This window comes from Dasypus novemcinctus, chromosome 23 (assembly GCF_030445035.2).
Source record: "Dasypus novemcinctus isolate mDasNov1 chromosome 23, mDasNov1.1.hap2, whole genome shotgun sequence".
Taxonomy (NCBI): Eukaryota; Metazoa; Chordata; class Mammalia; order Cingulata; family Dasypodidae; genus Dasypus; species Dasypus novemcinctus.
In genome coordinates, this window is record NC_080695.1 from 25,275,319 (window position 1) to 25,296,147 (window position 20,829).

General features: G+C 40.7%; 1 protein-coding gene across 1 annotated transcript in view; it reads right to left on the minus strand.

Moving 5' to 3' along the window:
• The window catches only part of VKORC1L1 (vitamin K epoxide reductase complex subunit 1 like 1), a 78,566-nt gene extending 58,142 nt beyond the window's left edge, over positions 1-20,424 (minus strand). Inside the window, exon 1 of the mRNA XM_058286000.1 lies at positions 20,117-20,424. Within this exon, the coding sequence (XP_058141983.1) occupies positions 20,117-20,310 (194 nt within the window). The 5' untranslated portion in view covers positions 20,311-20,424. The remainder of the gene's footprint in view (positions 1-20,116) is intronic.
• Between the last annotated feature and the right edge of the window lie 405 nt (positions 20,425-20,829).

Below are 20,829 nucleotides of genomic sequence, written 5' to 3' on the forward strand. Positions count from 1 at the left end.
GTACTGAGATAGAGATAGACAAATAGACCAATGGAACCAAATTAATGGTTCAGAAACAGACCCTCACATCTATGTTCAAGTGATTTTTGACAAGCCTGTCAAACCTACCCAGCTGAGTAGGAAGTGTCTATTCAGGATATGCCAGGAGAACTGGATATCCATAGCCAAAAGAAGGAGGACCCCTACCTCACACCTTATCCAAAAATTAACTCAAAATGGATCAAAGACCTAAATATAAAAGCTAGAACCATAAAGCTCGTAGACAAAAATGTAGGAAAACACCTTCAAGACCTAGTGGTAGGGAAGCAGATTTGGCTCAATTGATAGAGCTTCTGCCTACCAGATGGGAGGTCCAGGGTTCAAACCCAGGGCCTCCTGACCTGTGTGGTGAACTGGCCCATGTGCAGTGCTGATGCGTGCAAGGAGTGCTGTGCCATGCAGGGGTGTCCCCTGCGCAAGGAGTGCACCCCTTAAGGAGAGCCGCCCCACGCAAAAAAAAGTGCAGTCTGCCCAGGAGTAGCGCTACAAACACAGAGAGCTGATGCAGCAAGATGACGCAACAAAAAGAGATGCAGTTTCCCAGTGCCACTGACAAGAATACAAGTGAACACAGAAGAACACTCAGTGAATGGACACTGAGAGCGGACAACTGAGGGGGTGGGGGATGGGGGGTGGGAAGGGGAGAGAAATAAATAAAAAATAAATCTTAAAAAAAAAAACACACCTAGTGGTAGGTGGTTCATTCTTAAACATTACACCTAAAGCACAAGCAGTGAAAGAAAACATGGATAAATGGGACTTCCTCAAGAATGTGAAAAGATGGTACATTCAATGGGAGAAAATATTTGGAAGCCACATATCTGATAAGAGCTTGATTTCCACTCTATATAAAGAGATTATACAACTCAACAATAAAAAAGCAAGCAATCCAATTTAGAAATGGGCAAAAGATTTAAATAGACATTTCTCCAAAGAGGAAATACAAACGACGAAAAAGCACATGAAAAATTGATCAATATCACTAGCTATTAGGGAAATGCAAATCAAAATGACAATGAGATATCTCACACTGCAGAGAATGGCCATTATTTAAAAAAAAACAAAAACAGAAAATGATAAGTGCTGGAGAGGATGTGGCAAAATTAGAAAACTTCTTCGCTGTTGGTGGGATTGTAAAATGGTGTAGCCTCTGTGGAAGACAGTTTGGCAGTTCCTCAGGAAGTTAAATATAGAACTGCCATATGATGCAGCAATTCCTCTACCAGGAATATATCCAGAAGAACTGAAAACTGTGACACGAACAGACACCTGCACACTGACATTCATAGTGGTGTTATTCACAATTGCCAAAAGATGGAAACAACCCAAGTGTCCATCAACCAATGAATAGATAAACAAAATGTAATATATATACATGATGGAATTCTATGCTGCAATAAGAAGAACTGAAATTGGGACATATATGATAACACAGATGAATCTTGAAGACATTATGCTAAGTGAAATAAGCCAGACACAAAAGGACAAATGTTCCATGATCTCACTAATATGAACTAAATATGAAGAATAAACACATGGAGTTAAAACCTAGAGTATAGATTATTAGGAGATATGAGGAGGACTGTAAAGGAGTACTGATGTTTAATGTATGTAGAAGTTTTAATTAACTGTAAATGTGAGGAAATGGATAGAGTTCATTGTAACACATTATAGTGAGTAGCACCTGGTTTATAAATGGGATTGTGGCTCAAAAGGGCAGTCTAGGGATATAAATGTCAGCTGAAAGTAAGTTAGAAAACAATCTAGGGACTGAATAACACATTGAACCCAGACATGGATGGGAATTGTGGTTAATAGTACAAACGCTAGAATGTTCTTCTGTGAACCAGAATGGATGTACGTCACTATGCAGGGTGGTGGGAATGTGAGGAAGCATGGGGAAAATACAATTAATGTAATCTATGGACTATAATAGTAATACTGTAATATTTCTGCATCAATGCCAAAGATGTACTGTGTTAATAATAGGGAGTATGGAAAAAATACTTCAAATGTATGCTATGGATCATAGTTAGTGGTAATACTCTGATAATATTATCTCACAACCTATAACAAAGTTCCACAATGGTGTGGTATGTTGGTGAAGGGTTGTTGTTTGGGAATTCTACACACGCATGATTATCTTGCAAGTTCACAACTTACATAATAAAAATATATTTTCAAAAAATAACAGCCTAAAAAAATAAATAAAAAATAAAACAAGAGTAAAAGCAATTTAACAATTTATAGTAGCAAAAAAATTTTAATGTCCACCAACCAGGTAAGAATTGAGAACAGTTACAAAATTGATTAATAGTCCTCAATCATTAAATAAACAACAATAAGAAAAGTGTCCGGGCAGCGGACTTGGCCCAGTGGTTAGGGCGTCCGTCTACCACATGGGATGTCTGTGGTTCAAACCCCGGGCCTCTTTGACCCGTGTGGAGCTGGCCCATGCGCAGTGCTGATGTGCCCAAGGAGTGCCATGCAACGCAGGGGTGTTCCCCGTGCAGGGGAGCCCCACGCTTAAGGAGTGCCTCCCATAAGGAGAGCCACCCAGCGCGAAATAAAGTGCAGCCTGCCCAGGAGTGGTGCCTCACACACGGAGAGCTGACACAACAAGATGACGCAACAAGAAGAAAACATGGATTCCTGTGCTGCTGACAACAACAGAAGCGGACAAAGAAGACACAGCAAAAAGACACAGAGAACAGACAACTGGGGTGTGGGGGGGGAAGGGGAGAGAAATTAATAAAAAATAAATAAATCTTAAAAAAAAAAAAAAAGTATCCAACAGAGGCTTTGAACAACAATCAAGAACTGACAGAAACATCTTTCTCAAAGTTCCAGAAAACAGTTAAAGGACTACAGTAACTGGGCAAGCACCAAATCAAGAAAAAGGGTACTTAAAGCAGTAAGATCTCCTGGTACCCTGGCTGGCCCCTCCCTCACCACCAATGCCTTGGCTCCGATTGGAGCAGGTCCTTGGTCCCATTCCAGAAGCAGCAAGGTGTCCTCTGTGCACATGCTGGGAGCATGTATGTCTGGCCCAATCTCTCTGACGGTGGCTTGAGGAACTCACTATCCCAGAACATGCCGGGTATGTAGATGGCAGCTAATGGAATTCTCATACAGAATGCTGGGGGAGAGGAGTCAACTCATGCTGCCTAAGGCAAGGGATTGCTGCTGTAAGATATATGGCGCAGTGCTTGGGATCATAAGGAAACTGTTACCTAGGGGAGAGGGGGCCTTCTTATCCACATAAAATGGGGATTTCTTAGGGCCACATGCACAGGCCCAAGAGAAGACACATACATAGAAACGAAAGGAAGGCCCCCATAATTTGGCCTGGCGCTCATCTGAACTCACTGTATGGACATGCCCTGAAGGAGAGCATTCCACAGGTAAATCTGCAAAGACTGGGAAAGCTGTTTTCTTTTTCTTCATTCTTTTTTTGTTTTTGTGTTTATTTTTGCTAGTTCCTGGCATTTAAGAAAAACTCAAACACTTCAGCTGGATATAAACTTAAGGAACAGATGCCTCAGGGTTTAAATTCCAGCAGTAATATAGCAGAATATTAAAATGTCCAAGGTTGAAAGATTGCAAATATAACAATGAAACAGGAAGTGACAGCCCAGGCTAAGGAGAAGACTAAAGCATTAGAAACCATCAAGAAGTAGGACCAAATCTGGGACATAACAGACAAAGACTTAAAAGAAAATGTTCCTAAACACACTCAAAAAGCTAAAGGAACACCTGGACAAAGAACTAAAGGAAATCAGGAAAACAAAAGACAGACACAGGGAAACAGACTCGGACCAGTGGTTAGGGCATCCGTCTACCACATGGGAGGTCCGTGGTTCAAACCCCAGGCCTCCTTGACCCGTGTGGAGCTGGCCCATGTGCAGTGCTGATGCGCACAAGGAGTGCCCTGCCACACAGGGGTGTCCCCCGCGTAGGGGAGCCCCACACGCAAGGAGTGCGCCCCGTAAGGAGAGCCGCCCAGCGGGAAAGAAAGTGCAGCCTGCCCAGGAATGGCACCGCCCACACTTCCCATGCTGCTGACGACAATAGAAGCGGACAAAGAAACAAGACGCAGCAAATAGACACAGAGAACAGACAACCTGGGGAGACAGGGAATTAAATAAATAAATAAATCTTTAAAAAAAAATTAAAAAAAAAAACCAACAAAAGACAGACACAAAGAGACTATTACAGAGAGATGGAAAGTATGAAAAGGAACCAAACAGAGCTAAAAGCCACAGTACCAGAAATAAAAAATTCCCCAGAGGGGTTCAAGAGTAGATTGGAGCTGACAGACGAATCAGAGAACTTGAAGATAAGACAACTGAAATCATGCAGTCTGAGGAGTAAAGGGAAGAAAGAATGGAGAAAAGTGAATGGAGCCTGAGGAACCTATGGGACACCATCAAGTATACCAATATATGCATTGTGAGAATCCTGGTAGGAGAAGAAAGAGAAAGGAGCAGAGAGAATATTCAAAAAATTAATGGCTGACAGCTTCCTAAATTTAATGAAAGACATGAATATACACATTCAAGATGATAAATGAACCCCAAAGAGGATAAACACAAATAGACCCAGGACACAGCATATTATAACCAAACAGTCAAATGCCAAAATTTAAAAAAATAATTCTGAAAGCTGCAAGAGAGATGCAATGTGTTACATATAAGGGAGCCTACCTACAATTAAATGCAGATTTCTCACTGCGAACAATGGAGGCAAGAAGGTAGTGGTATGATATATTTAAAGTTCTCACAGCAAAAAATAGCCAACGAGCAAAACTGTTAGATGAACAAGAGATGAAGAAGTTCATCACCATTAGAAGAGCCTTACAAGAGATGCTAAAGATTTCTGCACATTGAAAGGAAAGGACAATAGGCAATATATTGAAGGTACATAAAGAAATAAAGCTCTCTGGTGAAGCAGATGTGGCTCAAGCAGTTGGGCACCTGCCTCCCACAGGGGAGGTCCTGGGTTCCATTTCTGATACCTTCTAAAGAAAACAAGTAGATGCAATGGGCAGACACAAGTTGACACAATTAGCAGGCAGTGGATGTGGCTCGAATGGTTGGGCACCCGTCTCCCACATGGGAAGTCCTGGGTTCAGTTCCCAGTGCCTCCTAAAGAAGACAAGCAGACAACAAGTGGACACAACAAGAGACAGACAAGGGAGTCATTGGGGGTGGGGTGGAGATCTCTAATAAGGGTAACAACTGGGGTAAATATAAATGCCAGTAATATTTTATTTTTATGTGTAACTTCACTTTTTACTTCCTGCAAGATCTAAAAGATGAATATAAGTACAATAAACATGTAATACGTAACAAGAACTACATAAAGGTGAGGGACAAAGGAATAATGGAACACGGCTTTTATATACTATTGAAATTAAGTTGGTATCAAAGCAAATGAGATTATTACAGAGTTAGGTTGTTAAATTTATTGATTTAAAAGATTTATTTATTTATTTCTCTCCCCGTCCCCCCCCCACCCCAGTTGTCTGTTCTCTGTGTCTATGTGCTGCGTCTTGTTTCTTTGTCTGCTTCTGTTGTTGTTGGCGGCAGGGGAATCTGTGTCTTTGTTGCATCAGCTCTCCGTGTGGGCGGCGCCATTCTTAGGCAGGCTGCACTTTCTTTCCTGCTGGGCAGCTCTCCTTATGGGACGCACTCCTTGAGCAGGGGGCTCTCCTACGTGGCAGGGGACACCCCTGCGTGGCAGGACACTCCTTGCGCGCATCAGCAAGCTCCACACGGGCCAGGTCCACACGGGTCAAGGAGGCCCAATGTTTGAACCGTGGACCTCCCATGTGGTAGAGAGACGCCCTAACCACTGGGCCAAGTCCGTTTCCCTTAGGCTGTTACATTTAATGCTCAAGGTAACTACAAAGAAAATATTAGAAAACATGCAAACTCATAAAGACATGAATAAGAGTACAGGTTGCTGGGGCAGGGGGTAGAAGAAATGAGAGTTGATAGAAAAAAGGGTGTAGGGTTTCTGTCTGGGGAGCTGGGAACATTTTAGTAATGGAAGTTAGTGATGATACTGCAATTATATGACTGATTAATGCCACTGAATGGTATGCTTGAGAGTGGTAGAGATGGGAAGACTTATGTTTTATATATGTTCTTACATTTTTTTAAAAAAGAAAATAAAGAGACTATGACAATTAAAGGGAATATAGGATCCTAGACAAGATCTAACAAGGAAGAAGAAAAGGTTCAAAGAGACATTACTGGGGCATATAAAAAAGTTGGAATATAGACTGTAAGCTCGATATCAATGTTAAATTTCTTCAACTTGATAATGGCACTTAAGTGGTTACATAAGTGAATTTCCTTATTCTTAGGAAACATATATGGCAGCATTAAACATTCAAGGAACATGATGTATACAACCTTTAAGTGTTCAGAAAAAAGACTGATAAATATGCAGACAGGTTAATCAGATAAATAGGCTGATACAGCCAATGTGGTAAAATGTTGGAACTGGTGGATATGGGTATCTTAGCGGATAGGGGCACGTTGGAGCTCTCTGTATGGCATCTGTATTATTTTTGTAATGGTCCTATGAGTTTGAAAAGTATGAAAATAAAAAGTTGAAAAGTAAAAACAAAAAAAGAAAATTAAAAGTGTTCATAACACGGTACCAATTATAATAAGAGCCTAAGATACATACACACACACACACACACCACCTATCGTGATCAAGTCTCTTTAGGCCAAAGATTAGAAGAAAACAGAGAAATGAAATTTATCTTTCCAACTAATTTCTATCTTTCCAACTAATACCATCTTTTCAAAACACATTGGGAAAAACAAACAGAAAACAAAAACTAAAATAGACATTTAGGTTGAAATGTTATCAGACAAGGAGAGCGGATGTGGTTCAAGTGATTGAGTGCCATGGGAGGTCCCAGGTTTCATTCCTGGTGCCTCCTAAAAACAAAAAACAAACAATAAATAAACAAGCGAAAACATCAACTCAGGAGAGCCAATGTGGCTCAGGGGCTGAGCACAGGCTTCCCACATATGAGGTCCCGGGTTCAATCCCCAGCCCCCAGTACTTCAAAAAAAAAAGGATATCAGACAGGCAATCCTAAAACAAAGAGAAAATACCATGTGTTCCTTGATGAATATATTTGATTGTGAAGATTTGATTATCTATAAATTCAGTGTCATGGGATTTTTTTTTAAGCCATCAAGATAATTCTAAAATTCATCCGCATAAGTAAAGGCATGAGAATAGCCAAGAAACTTTAAAAACATTTTTACTATCAGATATCAAAACTTATATTACACAGCCATGGGGGAGTGGGGACTTCAGTACTGGAATAAATACAAACATATCAGAGGAACAGAACTGAGAATTCAGAAAGAGATCCTATGTATATAAGGAAATTCTTGTGGTACTTCAAATATGCACAAGCCAATTAGTGAAGCTGGGCAAAAGCCTACCCATTTCAAAGAAAATTTAAATTAGCTCCCTACCTCACACCAAACACAAAAGTAAAGTCCATTCCACACAAATTAAAGAGTGAAAAAAAAGTACCAAACTTCAAACTATTAAAGTATTAAAAGAAAATATAAGAGGGTTGTTTTTTAATAATGGTAGTAGAGATTTTGCTAAACAAGATTAATAAAAACAAACTCAAAAGCTATGAAAAAGTGTGAAATATATGACCACACAAAAAAATTAAAATGTCTACAACTCAACAACAGAAAGACAATTCAATTTTTAAAACGGGCAAAGGAAACCAAAGAAGATAGACAAATGACTGTTTTCATTTCCCAGCTACTAAAGCAAACAGCATAAAGTGAGTGAGTTTGCTTAAACAATTGGAATTTATTGGCTCACGGTTTTGTGGGTAGAAGTCCAAAATCAAGGCATCAGCATGTTGATACTTTCTTCCCAAAGACTGGCATTCTGGGGCTGGCTAACAGTGATCCTCAGTCCTTGGCTTTTCTGTCATATGACAACGCACATGGTAGCCTCACCTGGCTTCTCTCTTCATCAGACCTTTACCCCGCCTATAAAGGACTCCAGTAATCCAGATTAAAGCCAAACCTGATTCTGTGGGGCCATTCCTTAACTGAAGTAGCATCTTGGGGAGATATTATTTACAATGGATCTATACCCACCAGAATGCAGACCAAGACTAAATTAAGCACATATTCAAAGTGGGATATATAATTCAATCCACCACAATGGCCAATAAGCACATTAAAAGATACTCAACATCATTAACTATTAAGGAAATGCAAATTAAAACCACAAGATACCACTTCACACACACTGGAATAGCAATTATTTCCAAAATGGAAAATAACAAGTGGTAGTAAGGATGTGGAGAAACAGAATTCTCACAAATCTTTGGCAGGAATGTAAAATGGTGCAGCCACTATGGAAAAGTTGGATAGTTCTTCAAAAAGTTAAAGGCAGAACTATCATATGACCTGGCAACCCCACTTCTAGGTTTTTACCGCAAAGAATCAAAAACAAGGGCTTGGACAAATATTTGTACACCAATGTATCTTCCATTATTTTACAACAGCATTATTCACAAGAGCCAAAAGGTAGCAACCTAAGTGACCATCAACAGACAAATGGACAAACAAAATGTGGTTACATACCATGAAGTATTATTCCACTTTAAAAAGGAATGATGGGGAAGTGGATGCGGCTCAAGCGGCTGAGCTCCTGCCTACCACACGGGAGGTCCCAGGTTCGGTTCCCAGTGCCTCCTGCAGAACACGAACAAGACAGCAAGCTAGCATGATGGGTTAGCGTGGTGAGCTGATGCAACAAGATGACACATCAAGGAGACACAAAGAGGAAACACAATGAGAGACAGACAACAAAGCAGGAGTAAAGGTGGCTCAAGCAATTGTGCCCCTCTCTCCCACATGTGAGGTCACAGGTTTGGTTCCCCATGCCTCCTAAAGAGAAGACAAGCAGACACAGAGAGCACACAGCAAATGGACACAGAGCAGACAGCGAGCGAAAACAATGACGGGTTAGGAGGGAACGTATAAAAATAAATCTTTAAAAAAAAAAAAAAGAAATGAAGTCTTGACGCATGCAACAACATGGACGTCCTTGAAAACATCCTGTTTGGTGAAATTAGCCAGACGCAAGAAGAAAGACACTCTACCAGAAATCTGTTGGCTTTTATAAAGGGTATTTATTTGGGGTAAAAACTTATAGTTACAAGGCCCTAAAGAGTCCAACTCAAAGTTACTTCCTCACCAAACTCTGTTGCCATGTGCTGAAGCAAGAGGGTGGGCAGTCTGTGAGCGGTCAGCCTTCCTCTTCTTCTTAAGGCTCTGTGGGCCCAGCTTCTTCCAATCTGAGGTGTAGGCTGGCATAGGGCTCATCTCTCTTCCCAGGGCTCATTTTTAACCAGGCTCAGCTGCTCTGGTCTCTTCACAAGGTCAGTTGTAAACTATCAGGCTTAGCTCTCTTACCTGGCCGGAGGGGTCTCTCTTCTTCTGTGTTCTTCTCTGTTTATCTACTTCTGTGTGAGAGTCTGTTTTATCAGCCCACCAAGGGGGCCGGGACTAAATGCTGAGTTGCACTCTAATGACATGGTTGAATCAAAGCCCTAATCATAACATAATTTAATCAGATGTCTCAGCTGAATCTAATACAAAGCGTTATCACACCCAGAGGAACAGACCAGTTTACAAACATAATCTATACCTCTTTTTGGAATTCATAAATAATATCAAACAGCCACACTGTCCCTATATAAAATAACCAGCATATACAAATTCACAAAGACAGAAAGTAGGTTTGTGGTGTTGGATAAACTTTGGTAATGTTGGATCATGGTGATGGTAGCATAACTTTGTAATTAATGCTACTGCATTATTGCTTAAAAGTAGTTTAAATGGAAAATTTTATATTGTATATTTATTGCCACAAAAAAAGTTAAACTCCTACATAAATAAAACCACATTAAATTAACTTAAACAATTAAAAGACAAGCAGCAGGGAAGTAGATGTAGCTCAAGCAACTGAGCTCCTGCCTACCACAAGCAGCAAAGAGAAAATGTGTGTCACACTTATAAGAAAGACTAACCACTGTGGCTAGCTAAAGAACTCCTATTAACCAATGAAGAAAAAAGACAAGCAACGCAGAAGGGACTAAATGGGTGAAAGTCTGAACAAGCAATATTCAGAAGAAATACAAATGATCATTAAAACATATCTGTACAAAAATTAAGTTACAAACTCATCTAACATCTGATAAACTATATTTTACATGATTAAGGAATTAATTTTTTTCAAAACTAACACACATTCATCTGCTATCAGAACAGGAAATGCCCTTCTAAGTGTAAAACCTATGGAAAACAAATACCAAAAAAATTAAAAATTTTTCATATACCTTAAAAAATTTTTGTGATACAAGAAAAATAAAACAGAACTAAAATGATAAAAATATTAACAACAAATATCTTTTAAATAGAGACTGTGGCTCACTATGAAAAATTCTAAGATTCAAGATAAGATTTAAGAAATGCAAAGTTAATAAAAATGTGAAAAGTATTAAACTGATGCTTGAAAATAAAAACACAAAACAATGAGACAATTGTCATGTACCATGTAAGCAAAGATCTAAAAAACGAGACTACCCAGTACTGGTAAGGGTACAGGACACCTGACTTCTCATATATTTCCGGGAGAATTCTTAATGATATGGAAAAATAATTGTGATGTTAAATGAGGGGGAAATATTTAAAATATCTAGAGTATTAACTCAATAGTTTTAAAATAATGATAATAGCTAACTTTTATGTGCACTTACTTTCGTGCCAGGCACTGTGTTAAGACCTTTTACATGAATCACTGCACTCCATAATTACGATAATCCTATGAAGTAGACAATATTATTATTCTCAGTTTATGGAGGAGGAAATAGACAACACAGAGATTAAAAAATGGAGCCAAGCTATCAAGCCAAGTAATCTGGTTCCACAATGTGTGATTTTAACTATTAACACAATGCATAGGAGGAAATAAATCCACTCTTAAAAGACAGAGGAGTACAGTATATTAGTCGCTTTTATTCCTTATTTTGTTATGTATCTTCCACTATTTTACTTCTCAAACACAATGATTTTTTAAAAATGGTCACCAGATAACAGCTGCAACAGTGTCCTTGAAAATAACAAAAGATGGGAAGCAGACTTGGCCCAGTGGTTAGGGCGTCCGTCTACCACATGGGAGGTCCGCGGTTCAAACCCCGGGCTTCCCTGACCCATGTGGAGCTGGCCCACGCACAGTGCTGATGCGTGCAAAGAGTGCCGTGCCACGCGGGGGTGTCCCCGCGTAGGAGAACACGTGCAAGGAGTGCGCCCCATAAGGAGAGCTGCCCAGCGCGAAAGAAAGTGCAGTCTGCCCAGGAATGGCACCACACACATGGAGAGCTGACACAATAAGATGATGCAACAAAAAGAAACACAGATTCCCGGGCCGCTGACAACAACAGAAGCAGACAAAGAAGAACACACAGCAAAAAGACAGAGAACAGACAACTGGGCGGGGGGGGGGGGCGGAAAGAAATAAAAAAATCTTTTTTTAAAAAAAAAGAAAATAACAAAAGAAACTTTATAGATCAAGGCAACTTTTTTTCTAAATGAAGTTTTATGTAGCTCTCCAATATGACAGACAAAGTAGTATTTTATCAGTGTATTTCAAAATCCCAAATTTATAACATTTATAATGAGAAAAATGTAGCTCTTCTCATGAAAACAAACTTTAAATTATGGATAATAGGAAGTCTTATCAAATGTTTCATTTTGATTGCACAGTATCAAGAAAAACCTGATTCACAGGGATTAGCAGTTGCAAATTGTATTTGTGTGTATGTGTTTTTAACAGTAAATGTTATCTAAGGATTTAATTATACTTATCCAGAAGTCTAAGCAGTAAAATATTTCAGAGTTAAACCTCTAAATTATATTAAGGGATATAAATATTTGGAAACCACAAATACACCAGTTAAAAAAAAACTTACAATATATACTAATCACGACATCATTATTATACATGAAGCAGTCACATGTTACTACACAATGCAGTAAGAGTTCTATAGAGGTATACCTCATTTTATTGCACTTCACATTATTGCATTTCGCAGAGATTGTGTTTTTACAAATCAAAGATTTGTGGCAATCCTGCATCAAGCAAGTCTATCCAAGTCTATGGGTACCATTTTTCCAAAAGCATGGGCTTACTTCCTGCCTGTGCCATATTTTAATTAAGGTATGTACATTGTTTTTTTTACATATAGTGCTATTACACACTTAAGAGACTACAGTACAGCGTAAACATAACTTTTATATGCACTGGGAAACAAAAAAATTTGTGTAACTCATTTTATTGTGATAGTTACTTTATTGTAGTAGTCTGAAACCAAACCTGCAATGTCTTTGAGGTATACCTGTACAGTAGTGAATCTGCTTACACAAGTGTACGTGTGCAAACAAGCACCAGTCTGAATTTTTAAAATACCAATATAAAGTTACAGTCTCTCAGAAATGGATGTGGCTCAACCAATTGGGTTCCTGTCTACCATATAAGAGGTCCAGGGTCTGATGCCCAGAGCCTCCTCGTGAGAGCAAGCCGGTCCATATGGCAAGCTGGCCCACGCAGAGTGCCTGCCTATGCTGGAATGCCCCCCTGCAGGGGAATGCTGCCCAGCACAGAAATGCCGGCCTACAATGAGAGCTGGTGCAGCAAGATGACATGACAAGAGACACAGAGGAGAGAAAATAAGAAGACGTAGCAGAACAGGGAGTTGAGGTGGCACAAGAGAGTAATCGCCTCTCTCCCACTCCAGAAGGTCCCAGGACCGGTTCCCACAGCCATGATGAGAATACAAGCAGACACAGAACATAAAGCAAATGGACACAGAGAGCAGACAATGGGGGAATGGGGGGCGGGGGGGGGGGGGGGGGTGAAGGGGAGAGAAAAAAATAAATCTTAAAAAAAAAGTTACAGTTTCTTGAAACAATAGCATTTTTTAATGTCAAAATCATCTTTATTTGAATTCACAAATACATTAGTTTAATAAGCTAATCTACTTTGCTCTAAAATTCTCAGAATACATACATGGGTTATAATATTTAGTACTTCAGAAATTAAAACTGGTATGTGGTTTGGGGGTGACCTGAAAATTTGCATTTCTAGCCAATTCCCATGATTCTGTCTTTAAGGCTGGAATTCTTTGATTTACTCAAGTTTTTCAAAAGCCAAACATGGAGACAAATGTGTGCCAATTTTTAAACTCTCCATTATCATCCATATAGTATAGCATCCAGTTTCCCACCTCGTATTTCAGTGTCAAGGCTTTGCTCTTCTTCTTTCCTCATGAGGTATTTTGGAATTCTTTGAGAATTCATTTTTTAAAATTCAAGAATATGTGTGAAGAAAGAATTTCCAAGACTTATCGCTGGTTGTTAGTATTATGGATAATTTAAATTTTCTTGTTTTTGCTTACTTTCCTGCAAATATTCTAAATGCATTGCCCCCCCTCTTCTTACCTTTTATTTTTAAATAAATATAAATCACAAGTTGCAAAACACACACAGGAAGGTCCCAAAAGCCCTTCACCGCCCTCCCCCAAAGGTAACATCTTGCATAACTCTAGTACAATATCACAACCAGGAAACTGACCTTGGTACAATCCAGAATTTATCCAGATTTCAAGAGTTTTACATGAACTCATTTGTGTTTGTGTAAGTTAGCATTTGCAGCTCCAAGTAACCACAATTGAGATACAGAACTGCTCCATCACCATAAGGCTCCCTCATGCTCTCCCTTTATAACCACCCCTACCACATCCCCATCACTAACTCCTGGCAACCAGTAATCTGTTCTCCATTTCTATAATTTTGTTATTTCAAGAATGTTATATAAATGCAATCACATAGTAGGTAACTTTTGAGATTGGCTTTTTTCACTCACCAAAGCTCTGGTCTCAAATGTGTTAAAGTTTAGCGTGATATGTGTTTGAGTTTATACAACTGTTTAAAGTGTTTTGAAGTTTAAAATGTTAAAATGGGAGTCGAATGTTTATAAAATCCCTGCTATCCACCCCCCACAGAACTAGGATTGTGAGGAACAAATTTTGAAAATGTCTTATCTAATACAAGTCCCTCACTGTACAAGAGAAACCCCAGGCTCAGTGCTGTCTTAACTTCGTTGAAAACCAGGCTTAGAAGAATGCCTACTTTTGCATTTTTCTGGCCAAGATCTAGATTCCAATCTTTTCCCAACCCAGTTGTGTCTATGCTCCATTCAAATGTGACAACTTGCTATTTTCCTCAAATGGTCAGTTTTCTCCCCTTTCATACCTTTCCTCATGCTGTCCCCAGGGTTTTTCTTCTTTCTGTGTCGTGGTTTAAGCCCCAGACCCAATTCCCTTGTCTCTGTGCAGCAGGTCCTCACCCTAGTACAGATTCAGAGTGACTCTTCTCTTTCCCCCACTTTCAGGTGACTAGACCTACTTTATCTTTCTTTTCATGGCTAGCCTAAAGATCACCTCCTACAGACCTGTTCACAACTGGATATGGCAAATGCCGTACCTTCATAGATTTAGGCAAACATTCCAGTAACATTTCTTCTTAATTAATATACCTTCACAGTAATGTCCTTGCTTTTCCAATAAGACTGATCTACACAGGTAAAAGCTACAATATAAACCCTAGTTGTTGCTGGCATACAGAATTTTTTTTTAATGACAGCACTGCTTTCACACTTTAAAAACAAGTTTTGACTGATATGACTATCACAATAACAAATATTAGATTGACATGGAATTTAGAGTAGTAAAGAGCTTAGACTGTTGAGCCAGAATGCCTGGATTTGAATCCTTCCTCTTCCACTGCATTATCTGGATCAAACTTCACTACAATATACGTGCCTCAGTTTTCTCATGTGTAAAAGGGTAATAAAAGTACCTATCTTCATAGGACTGTTATGAGAATTAGTGTATTTAAAGCATTTAGAATACTGCTTAGCACAAAGAGAGCATTATACAAGTATTAACATTTACCTCTAATACATGGCAGTCTGATTCACCCCTTTAAGACTTCTCTATTCTTCTCATATGCTTTGAGTTCATATGCTTCTGAAGTTTCCATACCAAGAAAAATTGGTGGCATAAATCTGTACACAGCTATACCTGTACCTATATATATCTACATATAGACACAAATACATATCTTTTTAAGATATAGGAGGGATACTAGTCCAACATTTTGCACAAGGCAACTTTCTGTGGATCTGATAGTTTCAAATACTATTTTTACAGTTTTAAGAATTATAAAACTGTCAGACTCATCAGTCTTTCAAGAAGATCGTTCAATATTTTTACATAAAAACCCCTCTTGAAGGACATCTATAACTTACAGAAAATACCTGTAAGAATGTTCTGTGCTGTATTTTGTTTTCTCTTGCCACACTTCTGAAATTGTTTTCAGTGAGCTTTAAATCTTTATACTATGCCATGAAATGAGCAATAAAGTGCACTAAAACAATTCACATTTAAAATGTATGAACAACTATGCCTCAAACAAGAAACTTAGACTACTTAAGGAGTTTATTATTCTTTGCAGGCACTGCAAAAAATGTAACACCTACCATCAAACATGCTAACTATAACTGAGAACATACTTCATTCTTCCTTACATCCATCTAGCAAAGTAGGTTTTAATATCCCCATTTAACAACAGAAAAAACAGAGGCTCCGTGAAGAGAACTGACTAGCTTGAGGCCACAAGCCTAACAAGTGGCAGAGCTGGGACCCCTACCAAGATCCTTTGGTCCCAGCTTAGCATACCACAAGAGGGTTACTAAATGTTGGCTGGCAGGTTGGTACAGGTTTGCACTGGATTTTTCACTCATTTACATAAAAATGAGGACAAATAAGGACAAGAAGACAAACTTTTAAATAAAGCTAAATGTCTTAATTTAAAGGTGTTTTATTCTTTGATTTTGTTCTTTCAAGTAGGAAAAATACTCTTTTTGAAATGTAATGATGGTAACGGTAGATGGTGGTATGGGATGTTGTTGCTATATTTATTTACTGTACTTGGTAAAGTTTTTAAAATTGGTAACTATGGCAGTCACCCAATTTTTTAAAAATATTACTTTTGAAATTCAAAAGTCTGTGAACTTCTCCCTTACTCAATAATGCCTCCCAAAATACTAGCGGACTTCACTCACGCACACACACACACACACACCTCAACAGTTTCTCATTAATCTCTAACACATTCTATTCAGATTAAGTCACTTAAGAACTGAGAAATGAAAATTAATTGAGTTTAAGCAATCTAAAGTCAAATGAATTAACACTGGATCCTGGGAGACTTTTCTCAGGATGCTTTTCATGGGTTAACTTTCCTCATCCTCTACCTTCAGTACTACTAACAAGAACCTGGACTCAAAATTTTCTTTTTCTAAAATAGCCACATCTTTGAATATTACTGCTAAAGGGCTAGCAATACTCATATGAAACAAAAAGAACCACATGAAGTCTCCAATAACCTGATTTTTATTGATAACTCGGATAACCTGCTTTCCACCTTGACAAAATGAAAACTTTTCATGTTAATTCTACCAGCTTCAAAAAAAAAAAAAACCCCACCAGTCTATAAATCAGACTTAGGATATTTTAACTGCCAAATTTCCATATCTCCATAAGGAAAAATATATATGATTTTTCAAGTGGTTCATAAGCAGGTTGATCAAACTGGACACATTTCTTGAAAAAGATTTTATTTTATACATGGCAAGTAAGTTTTGTGGGTTTTTTTTGGGTTATTTATTAGCATATCTTGTTTCTTTTTCCACATCCTCCTTTAGCAAGCATCAAATTTAAAATATTTTATGTACAGAGACACAAAATTAAAGTCTCAATCACAACATATTAAATATACATTTAAAACGATAAAGAGAAGCAGATAGTTTTAGTCTAATATATACGTACATATACACCTAATATATTACTTGATGTTATTTAATACTATTTTACGATGTTTTATGTATGTTGCTAGAAGGAAAGCTAGAGGATAAAATGGGAGATAGTATAACACAGTGATCTCTGTGGCGGATGTTCTTTCAGGATTTATAACCAAGGTACATCACTAGTACAGGGTATTGATAGTGGGGTGGTATACAGGGGAAAATACACCCAAAGTATACTTCCAAACCCCACCCCCACTCCCCTGGCATGGGATATGACTCCCAGGGATGAGCTTCCCTGGCACCAAGGAATTATATACCAAGAGCTAATCAGTGATGCATTTGGAAAAAGACCTTGATCAAAAGAGGTAAATATTACATTAGAGTTTTTACAGCTCAGAGATTTCAAAGTGAAGCAGGAGGTCATTCTGGAGGTTATGCTTATGCGGGTCTTAGGCAGATATCACAAACTGCCAGAGTAAACAAAGCCTCAAACAAAAGTGCTCGCAAGAGCTCTAGGGATATCGGGACACCATAGGCAAGCCTCGCCGCATCATGAAATCAATACCCCCTTGACGGGCCCTATCTAGGAATATATGAAAATTTATTTTCCCAATATAACATAGTTACGATTCCCCTAATCATGATCTTTCTACCCCTTTATTTGACCCTCTTTTCAATGTACCTGCTAAGTATAGTTCTCAGAGATTTAGTCTTTGGATTGTTCATGTGCTGGTTGAACCCTGAAACTCAGCAGAGTTGGGGCCAACTCCTACCCTACTCTCCAGTCCTTTGGGCTTGCCCTGGACAACTAACAAAACAATGATGATGGACCAATCCCATCCCTAAAACAAGGAGTATCTTCAACTGTAAACAACACAATTTCTTTCCTCTACTCCATAATAGCTATGTCCCTTCTCAATCTGAGGCTGTCAGGGTGGACATTGTTCCAAATCCCTCAAGATTGAGAAAGGAATAAAAATAAGGGGAGAGTGTAACCTAGGACCAGAGCAGATTTATTTATATTGTAGTTATTATCTTGTGTCAATGGAATAACTTGTAACATTGACATAAAAAATTTAAAAGCACAAAAATATGGCTCTTGCAGTACACACAACTATGAGAATATTATAATCCATAATTATCACATGGTTCAAAAACACTCCTTTTTAAAGAAAAGTCCATTTTAATAACTTAGGAAACAGTTTGCACGATATAAAGCAAAGTACACTTTCCATACCCAAATGTTAAAAGTTCCAATTAAACTTATCATGAACTATAAATGTTTCTAAAAAATCTTAAATTGGTAATAATTCTAAACCCCATATTAATCCAAAATCACAAGCTATTTTTCTTTGTTTTCTAAACACTTTAAAAGAACTGCTGAACCGTCTTTTCATTATGTATTTATTCATTCAACAAACTTTTGGTGCAAAGCACTTTAAAGTTAAAAAGTCCTTTTCAATAGTGAAAATAAAGGAAAAGAATGTTTGCATAAAATACACTCAGTGGTCCTCAAAGAGTATCAGGGAGTTAATTAAGCCTGTTAACTTGGTTCAAAATACCCATCTGCAAACGTGAGCTTTTTCTAAGATGTATTTTTCACTGTCAATTGATATTTCTCTTCTAAATACACTTTTTTAAAAGTTTAATGCAGACTTAATATTGACTTTTCCACTAAAAAGCTACAGGATTTTGGTTTAAGAGCAATGAGATAGACTACCTGGTCCATGGCAAAGGCTATGTAAGCTGAAATGACCAGCAGCCTGAAGTCTGTGAACCACAGTTACAAGACAAACTCCAATGCTAACTTGTTATGTACCAATAATGTGGGTCAAAATAAACTAGTGAGCTATACGTTTCTGTCTACCTAGCAATTTAAAGATCGCAGGAGGGGAAGAAACTGCTCAAACGTGACTACTCCCGTTAACAAATTTCAAAACAGTAAAAATAGTATGTCCCTATTAAAATAGTAACTATCAATTTTGAAATCATTTCTTACATTTTTGCTATTTTTTAATGAGCCCCCCAATAAAACAAAGCAGCCACTTTTAAAATCTGAATTCCCCCTCTTTTTTTTTCAAAGTAATTTGCTTAGGTAAATTTAATGCAGAAAATAAAATGTAACAGCAGATCAATCACAACATTTTAAAAGAGCTAAAATTATCAGGAAAACAAACCAATCCTTCCAGCTTAGCCATGCGTGTATCTTTAATAGGTCTTTTGTGATTATCCCACTATACTCATCAACAACGTTTAAAAGTCTTCCTAATGCCTAAAACACCATCACTACACAAGCCTCTTTCACTCAAATAAGCGTTAAACTAGACCCAAACTCAGGCCATTATCCACTCCTGGACACACTGCAAAATGCGAGGGGGAATCCAAGAAATCAGATACGTTAAGTGCGGGTATCTTCTTCCAGAGTAGGGTCAAATTCGGGTTTGCCTGCAAATGTCACAGTCTCAAGAAGTCTGCAAATTCTCATTAGCGCTCAGAGAGTACAAAGAGGGGCCGGGCCGCGGAAACACCTGTCCTGGCTCCGGGAAGACGGTGGGAAATGCCACCCACCCAAGCCCACGCCGGCCGCACAGCTTTGGGCTGCAGCGGTCCGGGGACGAGGAGTGGACACTGGCCTCATAGTTCCCACGGGCAGGGCCTCATACCCCCGGCCCGCCTCCCACGGCGAGAATCAGGAAACCTGTCAAGCCGGCCCGGACCCACCCTCCGCGCGCCCCTCTCCTCCTTCCCAGCCCGGCCCCAGCCTGCCCAACTGCTCCCGGGTCCGTTCCGGCCTCTCGGCTACACTCTGCCACCTCATCCCTCCCCGCCGGCCTCGGGGCCCCGCCACCTCCGCCCCGGCGGCCTGGGCTCGGCGCCCCTCGGACCCGGCCCCCCGCCGCCCCCCGCCGCCCCCCCCCCCCCGGCCGCGAGCCGCGGCGCCGTCGGTCCCTCCGCGGCCCGGTGCCCGCGGCCCCCCAGGCCCGAGCGCCCCGCCGCGCGCTCCCCACCCCCAGCCTCCGCCCTCGCCCCACTCGGCCGCTCCCGACCCGCTCCCCACAAGCCGGGCTACCTGGAGGCAAGGGCGGCGGAGCACTTCACCCAGGGCCCCAGGTCGCAGAGGGCCCGGTACTCGGGGTCCCGCTCCTTCTCTCGCTCCACGTGGTAGGCGTAGATGGAGAGCAGGATCCCGGCGGCGCACACTGCATACCGGGCCACCCGCTCCCACCGCGGCACCGACACTCTCAGCAGGACGGGCGCCGCCATCTTCCCCCCTCCGCCGCCGCCGCCGCCGCCGCCTCCTTCGCCGCGGCCGCCTCCCTCCTCCTCCACCTCAGCCGCCGCCGCCCGTCGGGGCTCGACCCAGCCGCCGCCGCCACCGCCGCCGCCGCCGCCGCCGCCTCCGCTGCCGCCGCCACCGCCGCCGCGCCCCATTGGCTCGGTCGCCTCCTCCAGGCCCCGCCCCCACAGGCGCGCGGCCCAACCGCCCCGAAAGGAGTGAGCCAGGCCGGGAGGGGAAGGCGCGCGCGGGCGCGGAGGGAGGCCGCTGAGCGCGCAACCGCCGGGAGGCCGGGCCGGCCGCGGGGGCGGGGCGGCGCGCGCGGTGGGCGGGGCAGAGGGGCGGGGGCGGGGCCGGGGGGCGGGGGGCGGGGGGCGCGGCGTGGGAGGATCTTCGAGGACTGGGCGCCAGGAATAAATTTCAAAGCTACCACCGCGCGTGACTGGGCAAGTCCTTTCCCCACCCCCAAGTGGCGGTCATCAATTGCCATCTTTTTTTTATTTTGT